A 25,543-nucleotide genomic window follows, 5' to 3' on the forward strand; every position below is an offset into this window, starting at 1 on the left:
AGACTCTAGTCCCAGGTTCAAAATCACAGAGCTCAGGCACTTCTTCCCCACAAGTCCCAAGTTCAAATTCACAAGTCTCAAGCATTTCTTCCATTACTCTCAAGGTTGCAGGGTTGCGGGGATCCATCCTGCCGTACTACGCCAAGTATAACAAGGTGGCCAGGGGCGATAGTCCCAGCCAAGCCAACTAAGCCACAGTCAGTATACACCCCGGGACCTTGTAAAGAAATAGACAGGATGGACACAGATTCCCTCACAGATTACCTTTTCTTCCCAGTCACTGTAGTCCAAGTAATAATAATAACAATAATAATAATAATTTTATTATGCAATTAGGCAATGAAAATCTAAGGTCACGGCTGTGATCCAGCAGGGATAAACTTTAATAAAACAGTGATGAGAAAAAGGGATACAACACTGGCTTCCTGTTCTCTCCCTGACAATGTCCACAGCCGTACCCACCACAGCCACAGTGGCCGAAATCAAGCATTAGTCCACTCGCTGGGATCTGGACGCTTTTAGTCCCTTTCAGCGGGGACCCTTCCAAAGTCCTGGGACCATGTTGCGGTCTATAAGTCTTTAGTCCAGGGCAGCAGATTCTGTTCCCTCCTGGGATCTGGCAATACCCCGGCTGCTCCTATACTTCTGCCCAGGGCAAACGCGCCCGGGCTACTGACTGGAAGCAGGAGCTTCCTGCTCTCTAGAGGTTGCTAGTCCAGCCCACAAAGTTAACCTCTACTTTCCCTAACTCTAGCAGACATGGCAATTAAAAGGGAACTCCCCATAATACACAATATAGAGTAGTATAACATATATTATAAGTTCCACAATACACATTAAAAACATATACATTACTGTAATTCAATATACACATCATAACAGGGGTCGCATAGATCCCATTTGGGGAGGGGCAAATGAGGGTCTCCACCACCTCCTTACCATACTCTAATACATAAGATGTGTCAGAAAATCAAGAAAATTAGGGGAAGAATTCACTTCACTAGGTTTTCAACAATTTGGGATAACACCTATTTTCAGGAGTTCAGTAATAGGAAGGGATTTGGTGAGTGGAAAGAAATGGGTATTGGTCTGATCTATCAGTTGATTTACCAAGGGAAGCTTAAATCATATGAAATTGTGCAGGAAGAATTTTAATTCCCAAGGCTACATCTTTTTCAATATAGATGGGTTCAGCACGCATTGTCATCCTTTTGGTGTTTAACCATATTGGAATGGTGTATAGGTGCATTGTCCCTAGGGAACCACTGACATGTACAGTAAATTAGGGTACATGGAGGAAATAAAAAAGACAACATGACTAAAATAGCGATTGCGAGATTATTGTACAGGTCCTTCTCAAAAAATTAGCATATAGTGTTAAATTTCATTATTTACCATAATGTAATGATTACAATTAAATTTTCATATATTATAGATTCATTATCCACCAACTGAAATTTGTCAGGTCTTTTATTGTTTAAATACTGATGATTTTGGCATACAACTCCTGATAACCCAAAAAACCTGTCTCAATAAATTAGCATATCAAGAAAAGGTTCTCTAAACGACCTATTACCCTAATCTTCTGAATCAACTAATTAACTCTAAACACATGCAAAAGATACCTGAGGCTTTTATAAACTCCCTGCCTGGTTCATTACTCAAAACCCCCATCATGGGTAAGACTAGCGACCTGACAGATGTCAAGAAGGCCATCATTGACACCCTCAAGCAAGAGGGTAAGACCCAGAAAGAAATTTCTCAACAAATAGGCTGTTCCCAGAGTGCTGTATCAAGGCACCTCAATGGTAAGTCTGTTGGAAGGAAACAATGTGGCAGAAAACGCTGTACAACGAGAAGAGGAGACCGGACCCTGAGGAAGATTGTGGAGAAGGACCGATTCCAGACCTTGGGGAACCTGAGGAAGCAGTGGACTGAGTCTGGTGTGGAAACATCCAGAGCCACCATGCACAGGCGTGTGCAGGAAATGGGCTACAGGTGCCGCATTCCCCAGGTAAAGCCACTTTTGAACCATAAACAGCGGCAGAGGCGCCTGACCTGGGCTACAGAGAAGCAGCACTGGACTGTTGCTAAGTGGTCCCAAGTACTTTTTTCTGATGAAAGCAAATTTTGCATGTCATTCGGAAATCAAGGTGCCAGAGTCTGGAGGAAGACTGGGGAGAAGGAAATGCCAAAATGCCTGAAGTCCAGTGTCAAGTACCCACAGTCAGTGATGGTGTGCGGTGCCATGTCAGCTGCTGGTGTTGGTCCACTGTGTTTCATCAAGGGCAGGGTCAATGCAGCTAGCTATCAGGAGATTTTGGAGCACTTCATGCTTCCATCGGCTGAAATGCTTTATGGAGATGAAGATTTCATTTTTCAGCACGACCTGGCACCTGCTCACAGTGCCAAAACCACTGGTAAATGGTTTACTGACCATGGTATTACTGTGCTCAATTGGCCTGCCAACTCTCCTGACCTGAACCCCATAGAGAATCTGTGGGATATTGTGAAGAGAAAGTTGAGAGACGCAAGACCCAACACTCTGGATAAGCTTAAGGTCGCTATTGAAGCATCCTGGGCCTCCATAACATCTCAGCAGTGTCACAGGCTGATTGCCTCCATGCCACGCCGCATTGAAGCAGTCATTTCTGCCAAAGGATTCCCGACCAAGTATTGAGTGCATAACTGAACATTATTATTTGATGGTTTTTTTGTTTGTTATTAAAAACACTTTTATTTGATTGGATGGGTGAAATATGCTAATTTATTGCAACAGGTTTTTTGGGTTATCAGGAGTTGTATGCCAAAATCATCAGTATTTAAACAATAAAAGACCTGACAAATTTCAGTTGGTGGATAATGAATCTATAATATATGAAAGTTTAATTGTAATCATTACATTATGGTAAATAATGAAATTTAACACTATATGCTAATTTTTTGAGAAGGACCTGTATACTATTGTAGCGTAAAACTCATGGTAATTTGTATGGTGGAGTGGGAGGGGGAAAAAATGGACAAAGTGTTGATTGCACTGGGAAAAGTCTCCATGGGGTGGGGGGTAAGGGAAAGGGGGTGGAAATGTACTGTAATATTGTAAAACGAGTATTGTCATGTAATATCTGTTCTAAGTTTTGTTATGGTCAATAAAAACTTATCTGATTAAAAAAAACACAGCTGGCCTCCAATGAAGGAGTAGAACCATCTCAAGGAGAATCACGAGGAAATGGACAGCATGTGACTTAAATATGAGTGTCTAAGCAAAGGGGCTGAATACTTATGACCATGTGATATTTCAGTTTTTCTTTTTTATTAAATTTGCAAGCATTTCTACATTTCTGTTTTTGTCAGTCAAGATGGGGTGCAGAGTATACATTAATGAGAAAAAAATGATTTTTTTTTTATTTACCAAATGGCTGCAATGAAACAAAGAGTGAAAAATTTAAATAGGTCTGAATACTTTCTGTACCCACTGTATATACAGTACAGACCAAAAGTTTGGACACACCTTCTCATTTACAGATTTCTCTGTATTTTCATGACTATGAAAATTGTACATTTACACTGAAGGCATCAAAACTATGAATTAACACATGTGGAATTAAATTCTTAACAAAGTGTGAAACAACTGAAATTATGTCTTATATTCTAGGATCTTCAATGAAGCCACCTTTTGCTTTGATAACTGCTTTGCACACTCTTTCTATACTCTTGATGAGCTTCAAGAGGTAGTTACCGGGAATGGTCTTCCAACAATCTTGAAGGAGTTCCCAGAAATTCTTAGCATTTGTTGGCCCTTTTGCCTTCACTCTGCGCTCAGAGTTCAGGTCTGGTGACTGTGGAGGCCAGGTCATCTGGCGTAGCAACCCATCACTCTCCTTCTTGATCAAATAGCCCTTACACAGTCTGGAAGTGTGTTTGAGGTCATTGTCCTGTTGAAAAATAAATGATGGTCCAACGAAACGCAAACCGGATGGAATAGCATATGGCGCTGCAAGATGCTGTGGTAGCCATGCTGGTTCAGTATGCCTTCAATTTTGAATAAATCCCCAACAGTGTCACCAGCAAAGCACCCCCACACCATCACACCTCCTCCTCCATGCTTCACGGTGGGAACCAGGCATGTAGAGTCCATCCGTTCACCTTTTCTGCATCGCACAAAGACACGGTGGTTGGAACCAAAGATCTCAAATTTGGACTCATCAGACCAAAGCACAGATTTCCACTGGTCTAATGTCCATTCCTTGTGTTCTTTAGCCCAAACAAGTCTCTTCTGCTTGTTGCCTGTCCTTAGCAGTGGTTTCCTAGCAACTATTTTACCATGAAGGCCTGCTGCACAAAGTCTCCTCTTAACAGTTGTTGTAGAGATGTGTCTGCTGCTAGGACTCTGCGTGGCATTGACCTAGTCTCTAATTTAAGCTGCTGTTAACCTGCTATTTCTGAGGCTTGTGACTCAGAAAAACTTATCCTCAGAAGCAGAGGTGACTCTTGGTCTTCCTTTCCTGGGGCGGTCCTCAAGTGAGCCAGTTTCTTTGTAGCGTTTGATTGATTTTGCCACTGCACTTGGGGACACTTTGAAAGTTTTCCCAATTTTTCAGACTGACTGACCTTCATTTCTTAAAGTAATGTTGGCCACTCGTTTTTCTTTACTTAGCTGCTTTTTTCTTGCCATAATACAAATTCTAACAGTCTATTCAGTAAGACTATCAGCTGTGTACCCACCAGACTTCTGAACAACACAACTGACAGTCCTAACACCATTTATAAGGCAAGAAATCCCACTTATTAAACCTGACAGGGCACACTTGTGAATTGAAAACCATTCCCGGTGACTACCTCTTGAAGCTCATCAAGAGAATGCAAAGAGTGTGCAAAGCAGTCATCAAAGCAAAAGGTGGCTACTTTGAAAAACCTAGAATATAAGACATAATTTCAGTTGTTTAACACTTTTTTGTTAAGTATATAATTCCACATGTGTTAATTCATAGTTTTGATGCCTTCAGTGTGAATGTACAATTTTCGTAGTCATGAAAATACAGAAAAATCTTTAAATGAGAAGGTGTGTCCAAACTTTTGGTCTGTACTGTATGTATATTCCATATGTTGGAATCATAGGTGTATATACCATACGCTGCCTGTAAGGGGCATCCAGTTGGCCTGTATACACGATTGGTGGTGGCGGCTAGTTCCTTTTGTTATTGTGGAGCTGGCAGTGACTGTATCGGGGATACACATCAATAGATCATGATTGTGGTATATGGGCGGTGGAAAAAGTTGAATTTGATGGAATTCTCTGTGGAGGGGAAGATGTTCATATTGAGACTGTTAGAAATAATTTTGAGGTGGAGTTACTTCCTGTTTGGGGACGTCTTTTATTCACAACAATGAGGTACAGCTATGGGGGCCAATATGGCCCCCGCTTATGCAAATTTGGTTATGAGTGTCTTGGAGGGGGACCTTGTCTATGTGTCCCACCACTTTCAACATATACTAGTGTGGTGGAGTTACATAGACAATGTCTTCCTCCTATGGACAGGCACTCAGGAGCAACTGGATGAATTTCACCAATTTTTGAATGAGGTTGACCAAACAATCAAGTTCACTTTGATATCGTCTAGGAAAGACATACAATTTTTGGACGTTTTTGTTAAACAGAGAGATGGTGAGTTGACAACAACCCTGTTTGTTAAGAAAACAGATAGGAATAATCTCTTGGTATATGATAGCCAGCATCCACGCAAAATGGTGAGATCAATTCCTCTTAGTCAAATATTGAGAGTACGACAAATTGTGAAAGAGGCAGATGAGATAAAAGGTGTTATGGATTCTTTGGTTAAGAAATTTTTACAAAGAGGATATCCTATAGAATTATTGAATATACCTAAAAAAGAAGTCCTGGGATGGCAAAGGATGGAATTATTGAAAAGTGGATCTAGAAAGAAGGGACTGACTAAAATACCTTTTGCAACGACCTATACAGAAAAAAGTAGAGATATAGCAAGTACCATTAAAAACATTGGGGGATGTTAATGAGTTCTTTACCTGGAGTAAAGGAATTTACAGAGTTACCACTTTTTTTCTTACTGGAAGAATAGGAACATTGGTGCTCATTTGGTTGAATCGGATATTGGCTCTTTAAAGAAAGTTCGGATATTGGCTCTTTAAAGAAAGATTATCAAACCACACTAACTGGGGTGGGGAAAAAGGTTGTTTCCCATGTCTGTCGTGTGTTAACTGTGTACTTATGATAAATGGTTGAATTTCTGAACACCCTGATACTCATAAGGTTTACACAATTAAACATTATCTAACTTGTAATTCTGACCACGTTATATATCTCCTCCAATGTCCCTGTAACCTATGGTATGTTGGTGAGACAACATTTGACTTGAAAATGTGAATGAATGATCACCGACATAGCATTAGGAAAAAAAGATTGGATCTCCCAGTCTCCAAACATTTTGTTGAAACAGAAACATACAGAAAAAGATCTTAGGTTTAGAATAATAGATGCAATCCCGATTCAAAGAAGAGGGGGCGATAGAGTACGCCTTCTGAAAAAATGGGAATTTAAGTGGATATATGAGCTAGACACCCTTAAACCGAACAAATTGAATGTGCATTTTAAGATTCACTCCATTAGTTAACTCTTGTTGTCCTTGTAGCTGTTCTCTCATGATTTACATTGTATGGGCCCCGGAATCCTTTAGGATGTAGTGCTTTTAGAAATATCTATTAATATGTCCTAATTTTAATATATATTTTTAATCTATTTTTCTAGATAATATGTTTATTGTCACAAGTCTCTTGCCACCATGTACTCACCTGGGATGAAGTATTGCCATATAGAAGACGAAAGATTTTTTGTTATAATTATAATTTTTTGCATACATTTTTTTTTTGCATATTTCTTCTCATTACAATGTGTAGGACTGTTGGCCAACAATAATATTTATTTGACCATAAAGGAAGTTTGTATTTTCTAGAGCTCAACCTACATGAAGTTAGCCTATGGAATAAAACTGGACCCTAGGGAATGGGTATACTTACCCAAATAGATACCGTGGTTTAGGCGTTATGGTCTGGAAAAATCATTTGTCTCTCCTCAGGGTGCTATGAGGTAACTGGAGGTAACCCAGATAGGGTGCCGTCCGGTACACCAGGGTGAGTTGAAATACCTTTAAGAACCTTAAAGCGTTCAGTTTCCTATTGTATATATTGCTAGTAAATAGCAGCTTGGAATGTAAATGAAGGAGCATGATTGCCTTTTACTTTTGAGAAGAATCAGTAATTGCTAACCAGAGGAATTAATATAAATATATGCAGAATGCTCATTAAAATTGTTCCATTAGAACTAGGGATAAGGCAGCTTTCTATGCTCTGGAGATGCGCTGTGAATTGAGAGCGCCGCACCAAGAGATCCTGATGGTCTTTTCTGCAATAAACGTTCGGTCTCATTTAGTATGCCACATTCAAGATGGCGCTGAGATGTCGGTCTTGCGGAAGTGCGCATGCGCGAGATGAAATTGCCACACACTCCTTAGAATTTGCTGGCAGCCTATGACAAGGTGGTGATGTGCTGGGACATGCGCAGTAAACTTAGGAAAACACTGGAGTCAGCATGAATGGCATCCTCCATGTGGAACAGCATTATCCCATGGGGTAAGACAAATATGTCTTTAAAACACAGCTGCACTAAATATAATGATATGATGGCGGCCGCATCACACAGCTTCACTGGATCCCAGGGGTGAGTATATAACTATTTTTTATTTTAATTATTTTTTTTTAACAGGGATATGGTGCACACACTGCTAAATACTGCGTGGGCAGTGTTATATACCTACGTGACTGGCCAATATACTACGTGACTGGGCAATAGACTACGTGGCTCTGTGCTGGGCAATTGTTGTGAATTCTGCTTTTGGGCTCCCTCCGGTGGTTGTAGATGGTAATGCAGTTGTCTCTGGGCTGCAGTCCTGGACAGGTGTATCTGCTGATTGCAGTTCTGACTGGGGTATTTAGGTTTGCAGGACTCATTAGTCCTTGCCAGTTGTCAATGTTTCTTGGGAAGTGTTGGATCTCTTTCTGGCTTCTCCTGCTTAGCTGCCAATTCAGCAAAGATAAGTGTCTGTTTCTTTTTCCATGGCACACAAGCTGTGTGTTTGTTTTTTGATTGTATTCCTGCTTTGAGTTTAGTAGTCTCTGGAGTTGCAGATATACGTTCCACGTCTTTAGTTAGATGGAGGAATTTTTTGTATAATCTGCTGTGGATATTTTTGGAAGGGTATCCTTTCCTATTTTAGCTAGAGTGGCCTCTTGTGCTAAATCCTGTTTTCTGACTGTGTGTGTCTTTCCTCTCCTACATACAGCCAATATTTGTGGGGGGCTGCCTATCCTTTGGGGTTCTGCTCTGAGGCAAGATAGTATTCCTATTTCCATCTTTAGGGGTATTTAGTCCTCCGGCTGTGACGAGGTGTCTAGGGCTTGTTAGGTACACCCCTTGGCTACTTCTAGTTGCGGTGTTAAGATCAGGATTTGCGGTCAGTATAGTTGACACCTACTCCAGTGAAAGTTTTCATGCTGCTCCAAGGTCACCGGATCATAACAGGCAATATACTACATGACTGGGCAATATACTACGTGACTGGGCAATATACTACGTGACTGGGCAATAGACTACGTGACTGGGCAATATACTACGTGGCTGGGCAATATACTACGTGGCTGGGCAATATACTACGTGGCTGGGCAATATACTACGTGTCTGGGCAATATACTACATCGCTGGGCAATATACTACGTGGTTGGGCAATATACTACGTGACTGGGCAATATACTACGTGGCTGGGCAATATACTACATGGCTGGGCAATATACTACATCAATAGGCAATATACTACGTCGATGGGCAATATACTACGTTGATGGGCAATATATTATGTCGCTGGGCAATATACTACGTGGCTGGGCAATATACTACGTGTCTGGGCAATATACTACATCGCTGGGCAATATACTACGTGGTTGGGCAATATACTACGTGACTGGGCAATATACTACGTGGCTGGGCAATATACTACATGGCTGGGCAATATACTACATCGCTGGGCAATATACTACGTGGTTGGGCAATATACTACGTGACTGGGCAATATATTATGTCGCTGGGCAATATACTACGTCACTGGGCAATATACTACGTGTCTGGGCAATATACTACATCGCTGGGCAATATACTACGTGGTTGGGCAATATACTACGTGGCTGGGCAATATACTACGTGGCTGGGCAATATACTACGTGGCTGGGCAATATACTACGTGGCTGGGCAATATACTACGTCGATGGGCAATATACTACGTCGATGGGCAATATACTACGTCGATGGGCAATATACTACGTGTCTGGGCAATATACTACATCGCTGGGCAATATACTACGTGGTTGGGCAATATACTACGTGACAGGGCAATATACTACGTGGCTGGGCAATATACTACATGGCTGGGCAATATACTACGTCGATGGGCAATATACTATGTCGATGGGCAATATACTACGTTGATGGGCAATATACTACGTCGATGGGCAATATACTACGTGGCTGGGCAATATACTACGTGGTTGGGCAATATACTACGTGGCTGGGCAATATACTACGTGGTTGGGCAATATACTACGTGACTGGGCAATATACTACGTGGCTGGGCGATATATTACGTGGCTGGGCAATATACTACGTGGCTGGGCAATATGCTACGTGGCTCTGTGCTGTATACTACGTAGCTGGGCAATATACTACGTCACTGGGCAATATACTACGTCACTGGGCAATATACTACGTGGCTGGGCAATATACTACATGGCTCTGTGCTGAATACTACGTTGCTGGGCAATATGCTACGTGACTGGGCAATATACTACGTGACTGGGCAATATACTATGTGACTGGGCAATATACTACGTGACTGGGCACTATACTACGTCGCTGGGCAATATACCACGTGACTGGGCAATATACTACGTGGCTGGGCAATATACTATGTGACTGGGCAATATACTACGTCACTTGGCAATATTCTACGTGGCTGGGCAATATACTACGTGGCTCTGTGCTGAATACTACGTCGCTGGGCAATATACTACGTGACTGGGCAATATACTACGTGACTGGGCAATATACTACGTGGCTGGGCAATATACTACGTTGCTGGGCAATATACTACGTGGCTGGGCAATATACTACGTGGCTGGGCAATATACTACGTGGCTGGGCAATATACTACGTGACTGGGCAATATACTACATGACTGGGCAATATACTACGTGACTGGGCAATATACTACGTGGCTGGGCAATATACTACGTGACTGGGCAATATACTACATGACTGGGCAATATACTACGTGACTGGGCAATGTACTATGTCGCTGGGCAATATACTACGTGACTGGGCAATATACTATGTGGCTGGGCAATATACTACGTGACTGGGCAATATACTATGTGGCTCTGTGCTGAATACTACGTCGCTTGGCAATATACTACGTGACTGGGCAATATACTACGTGACTGGGCAATATACTATGTGACTGGGCAATATACTATGTCACTGGGCAATATACTACGTGGCTGGGCAATATACTACGTCACTGGGCAATATACTACGTGACTGGGCAATATACTATGTGACTGGGAAATATGCTACGTGACTGGGCAATATACTACGTGACTGGGCAATATAGTACGTGACTGGGCAATATACTATGTGACTGGGCAATATACTACGTGACTGGGCAATATACGTCACTGGGCAATATACTACGTGACTGGGCAATATACTATGTGACTGGGAAATATACTACATGACTGGGCAATATACTACGTAGCTGGGCAATATACTACGTGGCTGGCCAATATACTACGTGGGCTGTGCAATATTGTTATGCTGTAAGAATCAGGCTGCACTCAGATGTCACCCGAGTGCAGTCCTATAGTGAGTGTGACGATTCTAAGAGGGAAAACGGAAAGTGGACCCTCTAGACCGCGACGACGAACCCCTCACGGATGAGCTGACCAGATAGACCGCCCCCTACACTGGGAGAGTTAGGGGCAGGACCTTGAGGGACTATCGCCACGGAAGCTGGAGGACCAGGACGGGAGAAGACCAAGAAGAGGCGGAGATAGTAGGACCACAGTGTTATGCTATAAGAATCAGGCTGCACTCAGATGACACCCGAGTGCAGTCCTATAGAGAGTACTGCAGAGACACAGGACTGATGGGTAAACTGCAGCAGTACAGGGACTGGCGGAGGAGCTGAGGAAATGCAGAGGCTAGCAGGATCCAGGAAAGACAGGAACTGCAGAGACACAGGATAAACCCAAAGTCAGAGGGAAAACGAACTTCACAGAGACTAAGAGCAGCCAGGAACACCTGAAGGAACAAATGATAACCAGGCACAGAGGGACGGCAGGAAGCAGTTTAAATACCTATAGGCAGGGTAGCACTTCCAGGTAACAGACCTTCAGTACCATAGAGAGGACAATAAGAAGAACCGACCTCCAGGTACTAGTCCTCCAGGACCATAGAGGAGACGAAGAGGAGGGCTGACAGAAGATCAGAAGTGCACACGCGCAGCACTGAACCTGGTATGCGCGCGCGCAGAGAAGCAGAGGCCGGGAGCGAGCGCGGAGAGAGAGACGCTGACTGGGGAGGCGGCAGCAGCGCTATGATAAATATACTACGTGGACATGCATATCCTAGAATACCCGATGTGTTAGAATCGGGCCACCATCTAGTAAGGCTGGTTTCACACTTGCGTTTTCATCTACAGCGTTTTTACCGCAAAAAAACGCATGCGTTTTTTTCCCTATCTTTAACATTAAAAACGCATGCGTTTTTTTGTATACGCGTTTGGTCGCGTTTATGAACGCATGCGTTTTTTTTCTGCATGCGTTCATTTACAGAAATGCAACATGTAGTAATTTTTGCAGCGTTTTTTTTGCCTAACCCTAATCCCTTTAGGGTTAGGGTTAGGGTTAGGATCCCTTTAGGCTTAAGGTTAGGGGTAGGGTTAGGGTTAGGGTTAGGATCCCTTTAGGGTTAGGGTTATGATCCCTACCCCTAACCCTAACCCTAACTATTTCTGTTTATAGTGGGTTTTTTACTTTATTTTGATGATTGGCAGCTGTCACACATTTCTCAGCTTGCGTTTAAAAAATGCAAACGCATGAAAAAACGCATGTAAACGCGTCAAAACGCCGCGTTTTTTTCACCACATGCAAAAACGCATGCGTCAAAAAAACGCAGCGTTTGCACGCATTTACATGCGTTTTTTCACCATGCGTTTTTTTTTAAACGCATGCGTTTTGAAACGCAAGTGTGAAACCAGCCTAAGCCATAATCATCAACATTAACAGAAATAAACACTTGAAATAGATCACTCTGTTTGTAATGATATATATAGATAATATATCACTTTTTGTATTGAAGAACTGAAATAAATTAACTTTTTGATGATATTCTAATTTTGTGAGAAGCACCTGTGTATATTATCCTCCACCTTTTTGGTCGTCACTGTTTCCCATCTGACCCCACTAGGTGGCGACACCGTGCTGTGCGTTGCTGTTACATGAAGAGGAGGTATACATATATCTTCTATGTTTCTCCTGTGACTTCTTATTAATGTAAAGCACAGTTTCTCCGTATCTTATTGATTTCCATATATCTGATGTGACATCTAGTGAACGCTTCCATAACGTTTCTCTTTTGGCTATATGATTCATTTACCTCCCGTATAACTTATAGGACCTTTTTAGGGTGGTAATATTTTCAGGGCAATTAGAAGCTTTTTATTATTATTTCAATCTGCAGTGAATTTGTTTGAGACAAATCAAATATTGAATTTCAAGTGATCCGCTCATCGGTAATTGTACTACAAGTTATCAATAATCACATCTTACACATCACATACCAACATGGCCATAGCCCACAATACCGATCCGCCATCTTCTCTCTTCAGACATTTTCTATCATTGGCTCTGAAAAAAAAAGTGTGAAAATACTGGGAAAAGACTTGGCAGAGAAGGGTGGAGATAGATGGAAAACGAGCAGGTGGGAAGGTGTGTATAAATGATTGGCCCCGCCATGAAGCACCGATCGAATGTGACTCCTATTATATGATCGCACTGTGAGCTCTTCATTGTGTGCTGTTCTGACACATGCTAGGGCAGATGGCATGGTCGGGGGTCATAAGTTATACACCGGGGTTGGGGAGGGGACAGCGCGGTGGGAACGACTCACCCAATTGTTATACATTAGGGTAAAGAGACGGAAGGAAAAAATTGAATTCAGTGATTAAGACGAGGGTCCAGTACTTTTCTCTATGTAATTTGAATATAAGGTAATACATTTATAGGTGTAGATGCCTACCCGAGCCACACAACTCAGCACTGGGAGCAAGCAGGGCTGTATTTGCCATTTAGCACCACAAGCCTGTTGCCTAGGGTTAGGGTCACGGTGTAAGATTGTGAGGGGTTGACGCCAGCGTGACAGTATACAAGAGGGAAATTATGGGGGTACAGTGTACAGGAAAGTATACAGAGAGAGTCCACAGTATGGGTTTCAGTATCCAGGCAGAGGGATAATATGAGGGCACAGTATGGGGGACAGTGGATGGAGACACTGGGGGACACAAGGATGGAGAGTGCGAGGGGAGAGTATGGGGTCAGTGTAGAGCAGGAGGGACAATGCGAGGGCAGAGTATGGGGGCACTGTTCAGAAGGAGGGACAGTGCGTAGGCAGAGTATGATGGTCAGTGTACACAAGGAGAGACAGTGCGAAGGCAGAGTATGGGAGTAAGTGTAGAGCAGGAGGGACAGTGCGTGGGCAGAGTATGGTGGTCAGTGTACACAAGGAGAGACAGTGCGAAGGCAGAGTATGGGAGTAAGTGTAGAGCAGGAGGGACAGTGCGTGGGCAGAGTATGGTGGTCAGTGTACACAAGGAGAGACAGTGCGAAGGCAGAGTATGGGAGTAAGTGTAAAGCAGGAGGGACAGTGCGTGGGCAGAGTATGGTGGTCAGTGTACACAAGGAGAGACAGTGCGAAGGCAGAGTATGGGGGAAGTGTACAGAAGGAGGGACAGTGCGTGGGCAGAGTATGGTGGTCAGTGTACACAAGGAGAGACAGTGCGAAGGCAGAGTATGGGGGAAGTGTACAGAAGGAGGGACAGTGCGTGGGCAGAGTATGGTGGTCAGTGTACACAAGGTGAGACAGTGCGAAGGCAGAGTATGGGAGTAAGTGTAGAGCAGGAGGGACAGTGCGTGGGCAGAGTATGGTGGTCAGTGTACACAAGGAGAGACAGTGCGAAGGCAGAGTATGGGAGTAAGTGTAAAGCAGGAGGGACAGTGCGTGGGCAGAGTATGGTGGTCAGTGTACACAAGGAGAGACAGTGCGAAGGCAGAGTATGGGGGAAGTGTACAGAAGGAGGGACAGTGCGTGGGCAGAGTATGGTGGTCAGTGTACACAAGGAGAGACAGTGCGAAGGCAGAGTATGGGGGAAGTGTACAGAAGGAGGGACAGTGCGTGGGCAGAGTATGGTGGTCAGTGTACACAAGGAGAGACAGTGCGAAGGCAGAGTATGGGAGTAAGTGTAGAGCAGGAGGGACAGTGCGTGGGTAGAGTATGGTGGTCAGTGTACACAAGGAGAGACAGTGCGAAGGCAGAGTATGGGGGAAGTGTACAGAAGGAGGGACAGTGCGAAGGCAGAGTATGGGAGTCAGTGTAGAGCAGAAGGGACAGTGCGTGGGCAGAGTATGGAGATCAGTTTACACAAGAGGGGACAGTGCGAGGGCAGAGTATGGGGGACGTGTACAGAAGGAGTGACAGTGCGAGGCGAGGGCAGAGTATTGGGGCAGCACGGTGGCGCAGTGGTTAGCACAGCAGCCTTGCAGCGCTGGGGTCCTGGGTTCTAATCCCACCCAGGACAACATCTGCAAAGAGTTTGTATGTTCTCTCCGTGTTTGCGTGGGTTTCCTCCGGGCACTCCGGTTTCCTCCCACATTTCAAAAGACATACTGATAGGGAATTTAGATTGTGAGCCCCATCAGGGACAGCGATGATAATGTGTGCAAACTGTAAAGCGCTGCGGAATATGTTAGCGCTGTATAAAAATAAAGATTATTATTATTATTGGGGTCAGTGAACAGAAGGAGGGACGGTGCAAGGGCAGAGTATGGGGGTCAGTGTACACAAGGAGGGACAGTGTGAGGACACAATATGGAAGTCAGTGTTTAGAAGGAGGGACAGTGCGAGGGCACAGTATAGTGTTCTAGTATATAGAAATGGTGAGTGCGAGGGCACAGTATAGTGTGGTAGCATACAGAAAAAGTGAGTGCGAGGGCACAGAATGGTGGGGCAGTATAAAGAACAGTATGTTGGGGCAGTATACAGAAAAGATGACAGTGCAAGGGCATAGTATGATGGGGCAGTATCCAGAAAGAGCGATAGTAGCATGGCATAGTATGGGGTCAGTATACAGAAGGAGGGACAGTGCGAGGGCACAGTATAAGGCTAGGGTCACATTGCGTTAGTGCAACCGTTTAGCGCTAGCGGGTTGCGCTAACGCAATGTTTTTACTGTGGCCGCGTCCCGGTGTCGCGGTAATGTCCCCGCTCTCGCAGATCCCCGATCTGCGAGAGCGGGGAACGGACCGCAGGCGCGCCTCGGACGCTGCAAGCAGCATCCACGGCGCGCCAGGAAACACCGGCGCGTCGCTAGCGCGTGCCGAATATGGCACGCGCTAGTGGTGCGCGTTCCCATTGCCGTGAATGGGCGCGCTAACGGACGCGTTGCACGGCGTTAATTTCGCCGTGCAACGCTGTCCGTTAAGCGCGTTCTCATAACGCAATGGGAACCCAGCCTAAGGAGGTACAGCACTCAATGTGAAAAGATTGGAAAGTTTAAGTCACAACTATTTGGTAATTAAAATGAAAATATTTATTGGAAAAGGTTTAAAAATCAACTGGATCCATCAATAAAAACCTGAGGCGTTTCTGGCAGTAAATGCCTTTAGTCATACATAGTGTGAAATAGAATAACCCTCCCCCTCCACCTTCTCAGCATCATGGTTATTGACCGAGGGACACACTGCACCCGAGTAGGAACCTTTCTTGTTGGCATTATTGATAATGTGCTCAGCAATGCGTTTTTGTCATTAACAGGTTGCATGTCCTATATAATGATTGTTGCAAACAAAGTTGCACTCTCGATGCAATAAATCACATTTTGCGATAAATGAATCCTGGTCGTTGCAGTAATATCATTCTCCTCTAGGGAGGAGTGATGTTACGTTTGGAGGCAATAAAGGAGATCTCTTTGCCAGGTAACACCAACACACAATACATTTCATACTCCAGTCCACCGTGGGGAGCTATGCTCCTATTTATTAGGGCACTCTTCACAATTAGGTAAAACTGGTGGTCTGGATAGGAAGTTAGGCAGATGCTGGCTGAGCTTGGCTCAGGCAGCTGTTAGCTGAGCTCCACTCAGTTATTCGGTCCCTGACAGGGGTGGGATCCTGTCAGAGGCCTAGACAGAAGGCCACGGAGCTGCGCCTGCCCCACGTGCAGCAGCTTCCAGAAAGAGACACGAGCAGAGAACTGTATTGTAGAGAGTGAGAAGAAGTCATAGCAAAAGGAGAGGAAACCAGAAGGAGTTCTGCCCTGCAAAGGCTGCCTCCTTCTGAGGCGCAGGTTCCCGGTAGCCAGAACAAAGGGGGAGCAACAGTCCTTTATGCCTTGCTCCAGAGAGCGGCAGGACAGCTAATTAAACGTTACCTGCCCGCCATATACCCAGGAGGCAAGGTGGCACCCATGAGAGGCTGGGGCGTGATAGAGTCCCTGTAAAAAGCCTCACACCACCGGTCATACGGGTTTGTCCTATCCTATCTGGGGGACAGAGAGAGGCATAACATCTAGAACATCTACAACAGTTGAGGACCTTATGAGAGGTTCAGCAGTAAGGTACTACAACACCCAGCCACTAGAGGAAGGCTACTGATTTCTACCTGGATAAGGGGACTCTGGATTTGCCTACAAAAGCGGCCGGACCCTGCCTGCCCTGTGATCTGGTGCTCTGGACTGCGGATGCTGAAGTCTTCAGTAAAAGGTAAAGAGACTGCAACCTTGTGTCCTCGTTCTTCACTGTGCCTCACACCATCGACCATCTACACACTGGAAAGCCCTGGGGATACACTTCACCTGTGGGAAGGTATACCATCTAGCTGCCATAACATCCATAACATCACCCCAGCGGACCCCTAAGCAGCGTCGGTCACCCTGATCGAATACCACAGGTGGCGTCACGAACATTTCCCCTTTAAAGACCTTTGCCTTTTACATTGGACCTCCCGAGGGACACGGACCGGGTCAGTCACCGTGACATCCCCCTTGAGAACCAAAGGACCCAGTACTGAGTACCCCTAGCTCTTGGGGGCTCTCCATACCCATTGAGCATCTCAGACATCACAGTGGCTGCTAGCATTGGAGAATTCCTAGTTTGGGACTGAAAAGACTGGGGGAAAGAATACTGCCCAAGGGCGGCCTTCTCCTGGCTGCATACCTACATCCATCTGTTATTTCCTTGTTTATAATAGCTCTTGATTAATGCAGTAAGTATTTTATTATAATTTTTTTATGCTGCTGAACTGTAAGCTGTAAGGTGTACTAAATGTGACAGGGAAAGCCCCATCTCTATTTTGACATTTTGATGTCACACTTCTTGGCTTATGGTAACTGCAATTCCCTCTTGCAATAAGCTGGCTCTCAATGACAGCACCATCCCGAAGGAAAGTGCAGTCACCAGTGCCTGTGCGACGGACACGTGTGAATTGCCCACAGGGGATTACTTATGTTGTGTGTTGGGAATGATATCTTGATGAATGTAAGATAGTATTACCTGAAATGTCTGTCCTATAAAGTCACGCGTGAACCCTGCTTGTGTTAACAGATATCCAGGAAAGAAATCTTTATATTGGGACCAGATAATGTAAAGTGCAAATTATAATTGTTGCTATTAAGAAAAGTGACAAAGCTCAGCATGGTGTACACGAGGCCCAACCATACAAATAGTAGATCATATGGAACGCCCCTCAAGGGCCGTGGGGTACTTGGTACCGGGTCCGGTACTTCACAGGGGAGGTCACGGTGGCTGACCCGGTCCGTGGCCCTGGGACGTCCGTGTAAAAGGGAAAGGTCTTTTAGGGGAATGTTCGTGACGCCACCTGTGGTATTCGGTCAGGGTGACCGACGCTGCTTTAAGGGGTCCGCTGGGGTGATGTTATGGCAGCTAGATGGTATACCTTCCCACAGGTGAAGTATATCCTCAGGGCTTCCCAGTGTGTAGATGGTGGTATGGTGAGAGGCGCAGAGGAGAACGAGGACACAAGGTTGCAGTCTCTTTACCTTTTACTGAAGACTTCAGCATCCACAGTCCAGGACACCAGATCACAGGGCAGGCAGAGTCCGGCCGGTTTCGAGGCAAGTTCAGAGTACCCTTGTCAAGGTGGAAATCAGTAGCCTTCCCTTGCGCTGCAGTGGTGTAGTCCCTTACTGCCTATGGCTTCACATAAGGGTCTCACTGATGTGGTGTCTTTCTCTCTGTTCCCCATAAAGGATAGGACAAACCCGTATGACTGGTGGCTTGAGGCTGTTTATAGGGACTCTAGCACGCCCCGGCCTCCGAGGGTTGCCACCGTGCTTCCTGGGTGTAGGGCGGACAGGTAACTTGCAATTAGCTGTCCTGCCGGTCTCTGGAGCAAAGCATAAAGGTCCTTACTCCCTCGGTGTTCTGGCCACTGGGATTCTGCACCTCGGAAGGAGGCAGCCTCCTTAAGGAGTATCGTCTTCTTTGCTACGACTTCCTTCACGCTCACTGCAATACAGTTCTGCCTTCTGAATGTCTCTTTCTGGGAGCTTCAGCTCTGAGGGCATGCACTGCTCCTTTAACCTTCCATCCTCCTCAGACTCTGGTCTGGAACTTTCTACCTCTCCCTACAGACTACCAGTTATATATATATATATAGGTAGTGACCTAATAAATAGGAGCAAAAGCTCCCCCTGGTGGCCTGGAGTGTGAAATGTGTTGCATGTTTGTGATACCTGGATGCAGTTATCCTTCTTTGCCTCCAAATGTAGCATTACTCTCCCCAAGAGGAAAGCAATACCACTGCGATGACCATGACCCTGGGGTGCCGCACTCCCGCCGTTAAATCCAGTACTCCCGGATTGGGAAACGAAAAACAACAATTACAAGTTAGCAAAAAGACATACACATTTTTGAAATGCTATAAAATAAATTAATATGAACTGATGCTTCCCTTTATGGGAGGTGAGGACACTTGAACGTTGCAAAAACAAGTTCATAAAGATTCATCCGGTAATGTCTTTGGTCAGATGAAGCAAAAAAGAGTCTACCCATGTCGGCAAAGTGGGCAGAACCAGGGTGCACCTTGGAGGTGCCAACCTATTTACAAGAATTTGGGTAAGCATTGGTGTTGAGCATTCCGATACCGCAAGTATTGGGTATCGGCCGATATTTGCGGTATCGGAATTCCGATACCGAGTTCCGATATTTTTGTGATATCGGGAATCGGTATCGGGATTAAGATTAATGTGTAAAATAAAGAATAAAAATAAAAATATTGATATACTTACCCTCTGACGTGCCCTGGTCGTCACCGCTGCAACCACCTTGCTTTCGTTCCGAAGAATGAGCGCGTAAAGGGCCTTCGATGACGTCGCGGCTTGTGATTGGTCGCTGAGCGGTCATGTGACCGCTCACGCGACCAATCACAAGCCGCGATGTCATTGAATGTCATTAACGCGCTCATTCCTAAGAATGAGCGCGTTAAGGACCTTCGATGAAGTCGAGGCTTGTGATTGGTCGCGTGAGCGGTCACATGACCGCTCAGCGACCAATCACAAGCCGCGACGTCATTGAAGGCCCTTAACGCGCTCATTCTTCGGAACGAAAGCAAGGCGGTTGCAGCGATGACGACCAGGGCGCGTCAGAGGGTAAGTATATCAATATTTTTTTTTTTTATTCTTTATTTTACACATGAATATGGATCCCAGGGCCTGAAGGAGAGTTTCCTCTCCTTCAGACCCTGGGATCCATTACAGGATACCTTCCGATATTTGTGTCCCATTGACTTGTATTGGTATCGGATATCGGTATCGGTGATATCCGATATTTTTCGGATATCGGCCGATACCATCCGATACCAATACTTTCAAATATCGGACGGTATCGCTCAACACTAGTAAGCATTGCCCATTACCGCAATGTCCATTTTTAAACCTGTAACAAAGATAAGCAAGCAATTCAAACATGTAACAGCAATTGTTGAAATTTGTAATCCCTGTAACGAGCTGGGATTTGACCTTTGGTACTGAGGTAGTGCAAACAATACTCTAGTCAATTGTTAACTTTAAAAAATAATAACTTTCACGAAGCAGTCTCTTCAAAAAGCTTCTGGTTTTTTTTTCAAACTACTGCTCCCTACTGGTTTTTTTAAACCAGTAGGGAGCACCTTAAGAAGGTGCAATCTATTTACAGGCAAAGTCTTGATCATGCACAGTTCATGATTCACAGTTCTTTAATCCAAAAGATAACTTGTGCAAACATAGGATCCCTTTAAACAGGGGACCCCTTTAAGAAGAAACCCTAGTCAGGTTTATGAACTGTTAAACAGCACTAAGTTAACTTTTAACTATATACAGTCATTTTCAGATTTGTTTGGTTCTTTTATAGCAGTTTCCGAGGCACCAGTCGGTAGCGAACACTTCCTGGCCTGGGAAGGTGGGTATCCGGATCTTCTTCTGGTTCCAAGTAAACGTCATGGGGATGTCCCTCCCGGAGATGAGATTCCACATCACAGCGGGTGACATAGATCTTCGTTGACAGCCCGGATTCCTGAATAAAACTCCAACTCCTTTTAGGGTAGAAGGCCACTTACACCCCGTCTCACTGGAGGATTGTCTTGTTTTACGTTGAGTTTCATGCTCCTTTCTCTCTTTTCATTGTAATATCAGGCATTGCTTATATTCCTCCCAGGTGAGGACTCCGATATAGGACCCTCCCGATTGGGCCTCCCCAGTGGACCCACTCGACCCGGCTCCCAGAGCTTTCCATCGGATAATCACCCCCTCATGGCTCACATCTAGCGATATGCCCACGGTCACTAGGAGCGGGACTGGGGTCTCGTCGGTGGTGTTGGGAATCACTAGAGCAGGAGCAAAGGTTGGGGCCCGGTCATAGTCGGGGAGCGGAACTGTCACTGGAGCAGGATCAGTCATCGGGGCAGGGTCGTTTTCTGGCAGACAGACAGCTGTTTCGGGGGCACTGCTCCTGATAGCCAGTGTTGTGAATTCTGTGGCTGAGTTCACTTCTGTGGTCACAAGTGGTATTGCAGTCTCTGGGCTTCCTCCCTTAGGTGTTTTGGTGAGCTCGTTGGCTGCCTTGCTATTTAGCTCCACCTGAGTCTGTCTTCCTTGCTCCTTGTCAATGTTCCAGTGTTGGATCTGAGCTACTGCATCTTTCCTTGGGCCTGCTGCTCTGCTAGATAAGTGCTTCTAGTTTGTTTTCTGTTTTTTCTGTCCAGCTTGCTATTAACTTTTGCTGGAAGCTCTGAGAAGCAAAGGGGTGCACCGCCGTGCTGTTAGTTCGGCACGGTGGGTCTTTTTGCCCCTTTGCGTGGTTTTCGTTTTAGGGTTTTTTGTAGACTGCATAGTTCTCTTTGCTATCCTCGCTCTGTCTAGAATATCGGGCCTCACTTTGCTGAATCTATTTCATTCCTACGTTTGTCTTTTCATCTTGCTAACAGTCATTATATGTGGGGGGCTGCCTATTCCTTTGGGGTATTTCTCTGAGGTAAGTCAGGCTTGTATTTCTATCTTCAGGCTAGTCAGCTCCTCAGGCAGTGCCGAGTTGCATAGGTAGTGATAGGCGCAATCCACTGCTGCTTATAGTTGTGTGAGGATAGATCAGGTACTGCAGTCTACAGAGATTCCACGTCTCAGAGCTCGTCCTATTGTTTTTGGTTATTGCCAGATCTCTGTATGTGCGCTGATTACTGCACGCTGTGTTGCCTGATTGCCAGCCATAACAGTACAAGGAGCCACACCAATGATTCCCAATAGAGGGAAAAAAGAAATCCTGACATCATTTTTTTTTCTTAGCTCTGTCTTCAGTCTTTTTTTTCCCCTAGACATTAGAGTGCTTCAGGACACAGCTGTGGACATGGATATTCAGGCTCTGTGCTCCTCAATGGATAATCTCGTTGTAAATGTACAAAAGATTCAAGATACTATTGATCAGAAATCGATGCTAGAACCAAGAATTCTGATTCCTGATTTGTTTTTTGGTGACAGAACTAAGTTCCTGAGCTTCAGAAATAATTGTAAGCTATTTTTGGCCTTGAAACCTCATTCTTCTGGTAATCCTATTCAACAGGTTTTGATTATTATTTCTTTTTTGCGCGGCGACCCACAGGACTGGGCGTTTTCTCTTGCACCAGGAGATTCTGCATTGAGTAATGTTGATGCATTTTTCCAGGCGCTGGGATTGCTTTACGATGAGCCTAATTCAGTGGATCAGGCTGAGAAAAATCTGCTGGCTTTATGCCAGGGTCAGGATGATGTAGAAGTATATTGTCAGAAATTTAGGAAGTGGTCAGTACTCACTCTGTGGAATGAATCTGCACTAGCGGCTTTGTTCAGAAAGGGTCTCTCTGAAGCTCTTAAGGATGTAATGGTGGGATTTCCTATGCCTGCTGGTTTGAATGAGTCTATGTCCTTGGCCATTCAGATCGGTCGTCGCTTGCGCGAGCGTAAATCTGTGCACCATCTGGCGGTATTGTCTGAGAGTAAACCTGAGCCTATGCAGTGCGACAGGACTATGACTAAAGTAGAACGGCAAGAACACAGACGTCTGAACAGACTGTGTTTCTATTGTGGTGATTCTACTCATGCTATTTCTAATTGTCCTAAACGCACTAGGCGGTTCGATAGCTCTGCCGTTATTGGTACTGTACAGTCCAAATTCCTTTTGTCCATTACCTTAATGTGCTCTTTGTCATCGTATTCTGTCATGGCGTTTGTGGATTCAGGCGCTGCCCTGAATCTGATGGATTTGGATTATGCTAAACGTTGTGGATTTTTCTTGGAGCCTTTGCGGTGTCCTATTCCGTTGAGAGGAATTGATGCTACACCTTTGGCCAAGAATAAGCCTCAGTACTGGGCCCAGCTGACCATGTGCATGGCTCCTGCACATCAGGAAGTTATTCGCTTTCTGGTACTGCATAATTTGCATGATGTGGTCGTGTTGGGGTTGCCATGGCTACAAACCCATAATCCAGTATTGGATTGGAACTCTATGTCGGTAACCAGCTGGGGTTGTCAGGGAGTACATGGTGATGTTCCATTTTTGTCTATTTCGTCATCCATTCCTTCTGACATCCCAGAGTTCTTGTCTGACTTTCAGGATGTATTTGAAGAGTCCAAGTCTGATGCCCTACCTCCGCATAGGAATTGTGATTGTGCTATCGATTTGATTCCTGGTAGTAAATTCCCTAAGGGTCGTTTATTTAATTTGTCCGTACCTGAACACACCGCTATGCGCAGTTATGTGAAGGAGTCCCTGGAGAAGGGACATATTCACCCATCGTCGTCACCATTGGGAGCAGGGTTCTTTTTTGTAGCCAAGAAGGATGGTTCGCTAAGACCATGTATTGATTACCGCCTTCTTAATAAGATCACTGTTAAGTTTCAGTATCCCTTGCCATTGATTTCTGACTTGTTTGCTCGGATTAAGGGGGCTAGTTGGTTTACTAAGATTGATCTTCGTGGTGCGTATAATCTGGTGAGAATCAGGCAGGGAGATGAATGGAAAACGGCATTTAATACGCCCGAGGGTCATTTTGAGTATCTGGTGATGCCGTTCGGACTTGCCAATGCTCCATCTGTTTTTCAGTCTTTTATGCATGACATTTTCCGTGAGTATCTGGATAAATTCTTGATTGTTTACTTGGATGACATTTTGATCTTCTCAGATGATTGGGAGTCTCATGTGAAGCAGGTCAGAATGGTTTTTCAGGTCCTGCGTGCTAACTCTTTGTTTGTGAAGGGATCAAAGTGTCTCTTCGGTGTGCAGAAAGTTTCATTTTTGGGGTTCATCTTTTCCCCTTCTACTATCGAGATGGATCCGGTTAAGGTTCAGGCCATCCAGGATTGGACTCAGCCGACATCTCTAAAAAGTCTGCAGAAATTCCTGGGCTTTGCTAATTTTTATCGTCGCTTCATCTGTAATTTTTCTAGCATTGCCAGACCATTGACCGATTTGACCAAGAAGGGTGCTGATTTGGTTAATTGGTCTTCTGCTGCCGTGGAAGCTTTTCAGGAGTTGAAGCGTCGTTTTTGCTGTGCCCCTGTGTTGTGTCAACCTGATGTTTCTCTTCCGTTCCAGGTCGAGGTTGATGCTTCTGAGATTGGTGCAGGGGCGGTTTTGTCACAGAGAGGTTCTGGTTGCTCAGTGTTCAAACCATGTGCTTTCTTTTCCAGGAAATTTTCTGCTGCTGAGCGTAATTATGATGTGGGCAACCGAGAGTTGCTGGCCATGAAGTGGGCATTCGAGGAGTGGCGTCATTGGCTTGAGGGTGCTAAGCATCGCGTGGTGGTATTGACTGATCATAAGAACCTTACTTATCTTGAGTCTGCCAAGCGCTTGAATCCTAGACAGGCCCGTTGGTCGTTATTTTTTGCTCGTTTTGATTTTGTGATTTCATACCTTCCGGGCTCTAAAAATGTGAAGGCGGATGCTCTGTCTAGGAGTTTTGTGCCCGACTCTCCGGGGTTATCTGAGCCGGCGAGTATCCTCAAGGAAGGAGTCATTGTGTCTGCCATCTCCCCTGATATGCGGAGAGTGTTGCAGAAATTTCAGGCTAATAAACCTGATCGTTGTCCGGCCGAGAAACTGTTCGTCCCTGATAGGTGGACTAGTAAAGTTATCTCTGAACTTCATTGTTCGGTGCTGGCCGGTCATCCAGGAATCTTTGGTACCAGGGAGTTGGTTGCTAGATCCTTCTGGTGGCCATCTCTGTCACGGGATGTGCGTGCTTTTGTGCAGTCCTGTGGAATTTGTGCTAGGGCTAAGCCCTGCTGTTCACGTGCCAGTGGGTTGCTTTTGCCCTTGCCGGTCCCGAAGAGGCCTTGGACACATATTTCGATGGATTTCATTTCTGACCTTCCCGTTTCTCAAAAAATGTCGGTCATTTGGGTGGTCTGTGATCGCTTTTCTAAAATGGTCCATCTGGTGCCCTTGGTTAAATTGCCTTCCTCCTCTGATTTGGTGCCTTTGTTCTTCCAGCATGTGGTTCGTTTACATGGCATTCCTGAGAATATTGTTTCTGACAGAGGTTCCCAGTTTGTCTCGAGGTTCTGGCGAGCCTTTTGTGGTAGGATGGGCATTGACCTATCTTTC

The 25,543-nt window shown here is 45.0% G+C and overlaps 1 protein-coding gene across 4 annotated transcripts in view; it reads right to left on the reverse strand.

Moving 5' to 3' along the window:
• Positions 1-25,543, reverse strand: part of ASPDH (aspartate dehydrogenase domain containing) — a 205,338-nt gene that overhangs the window by 138,038 nt on the left and 41,757 nt on the right. For all 4 annotated transcript variants that reach the window (XM_069726372.1, XM_069726380.1, XM_069726356.1 and 1 more), the window contains exon 2: positions 12,981-13,047. In XM_069726372.1, coding sequence (XP_069582473.1) covers positions 12,981-13,032 — 52 coding nt within the window. In that variant the 5' untranslated portion in view covers positions 13,033-13,047. The remainder of the gene's footprint in view (positions 1-12,980; positions 13,048-25,543) is intronic.

The sequence above is a fragment of the Ranitomeya imitator genome, chromosome 1, assembly GCF_032444005.1.
Source record: "Ranitomeya imitator isolate aRanImi1 chromosome 1, aRanImi1.pri, whole genome shotgun sequence".
NCBI lineage: Eukaryota > Metazoa > Chordata > Amphibia > Anura > Dendrobatidae > Ranitomeya > Ranitomeya imitator.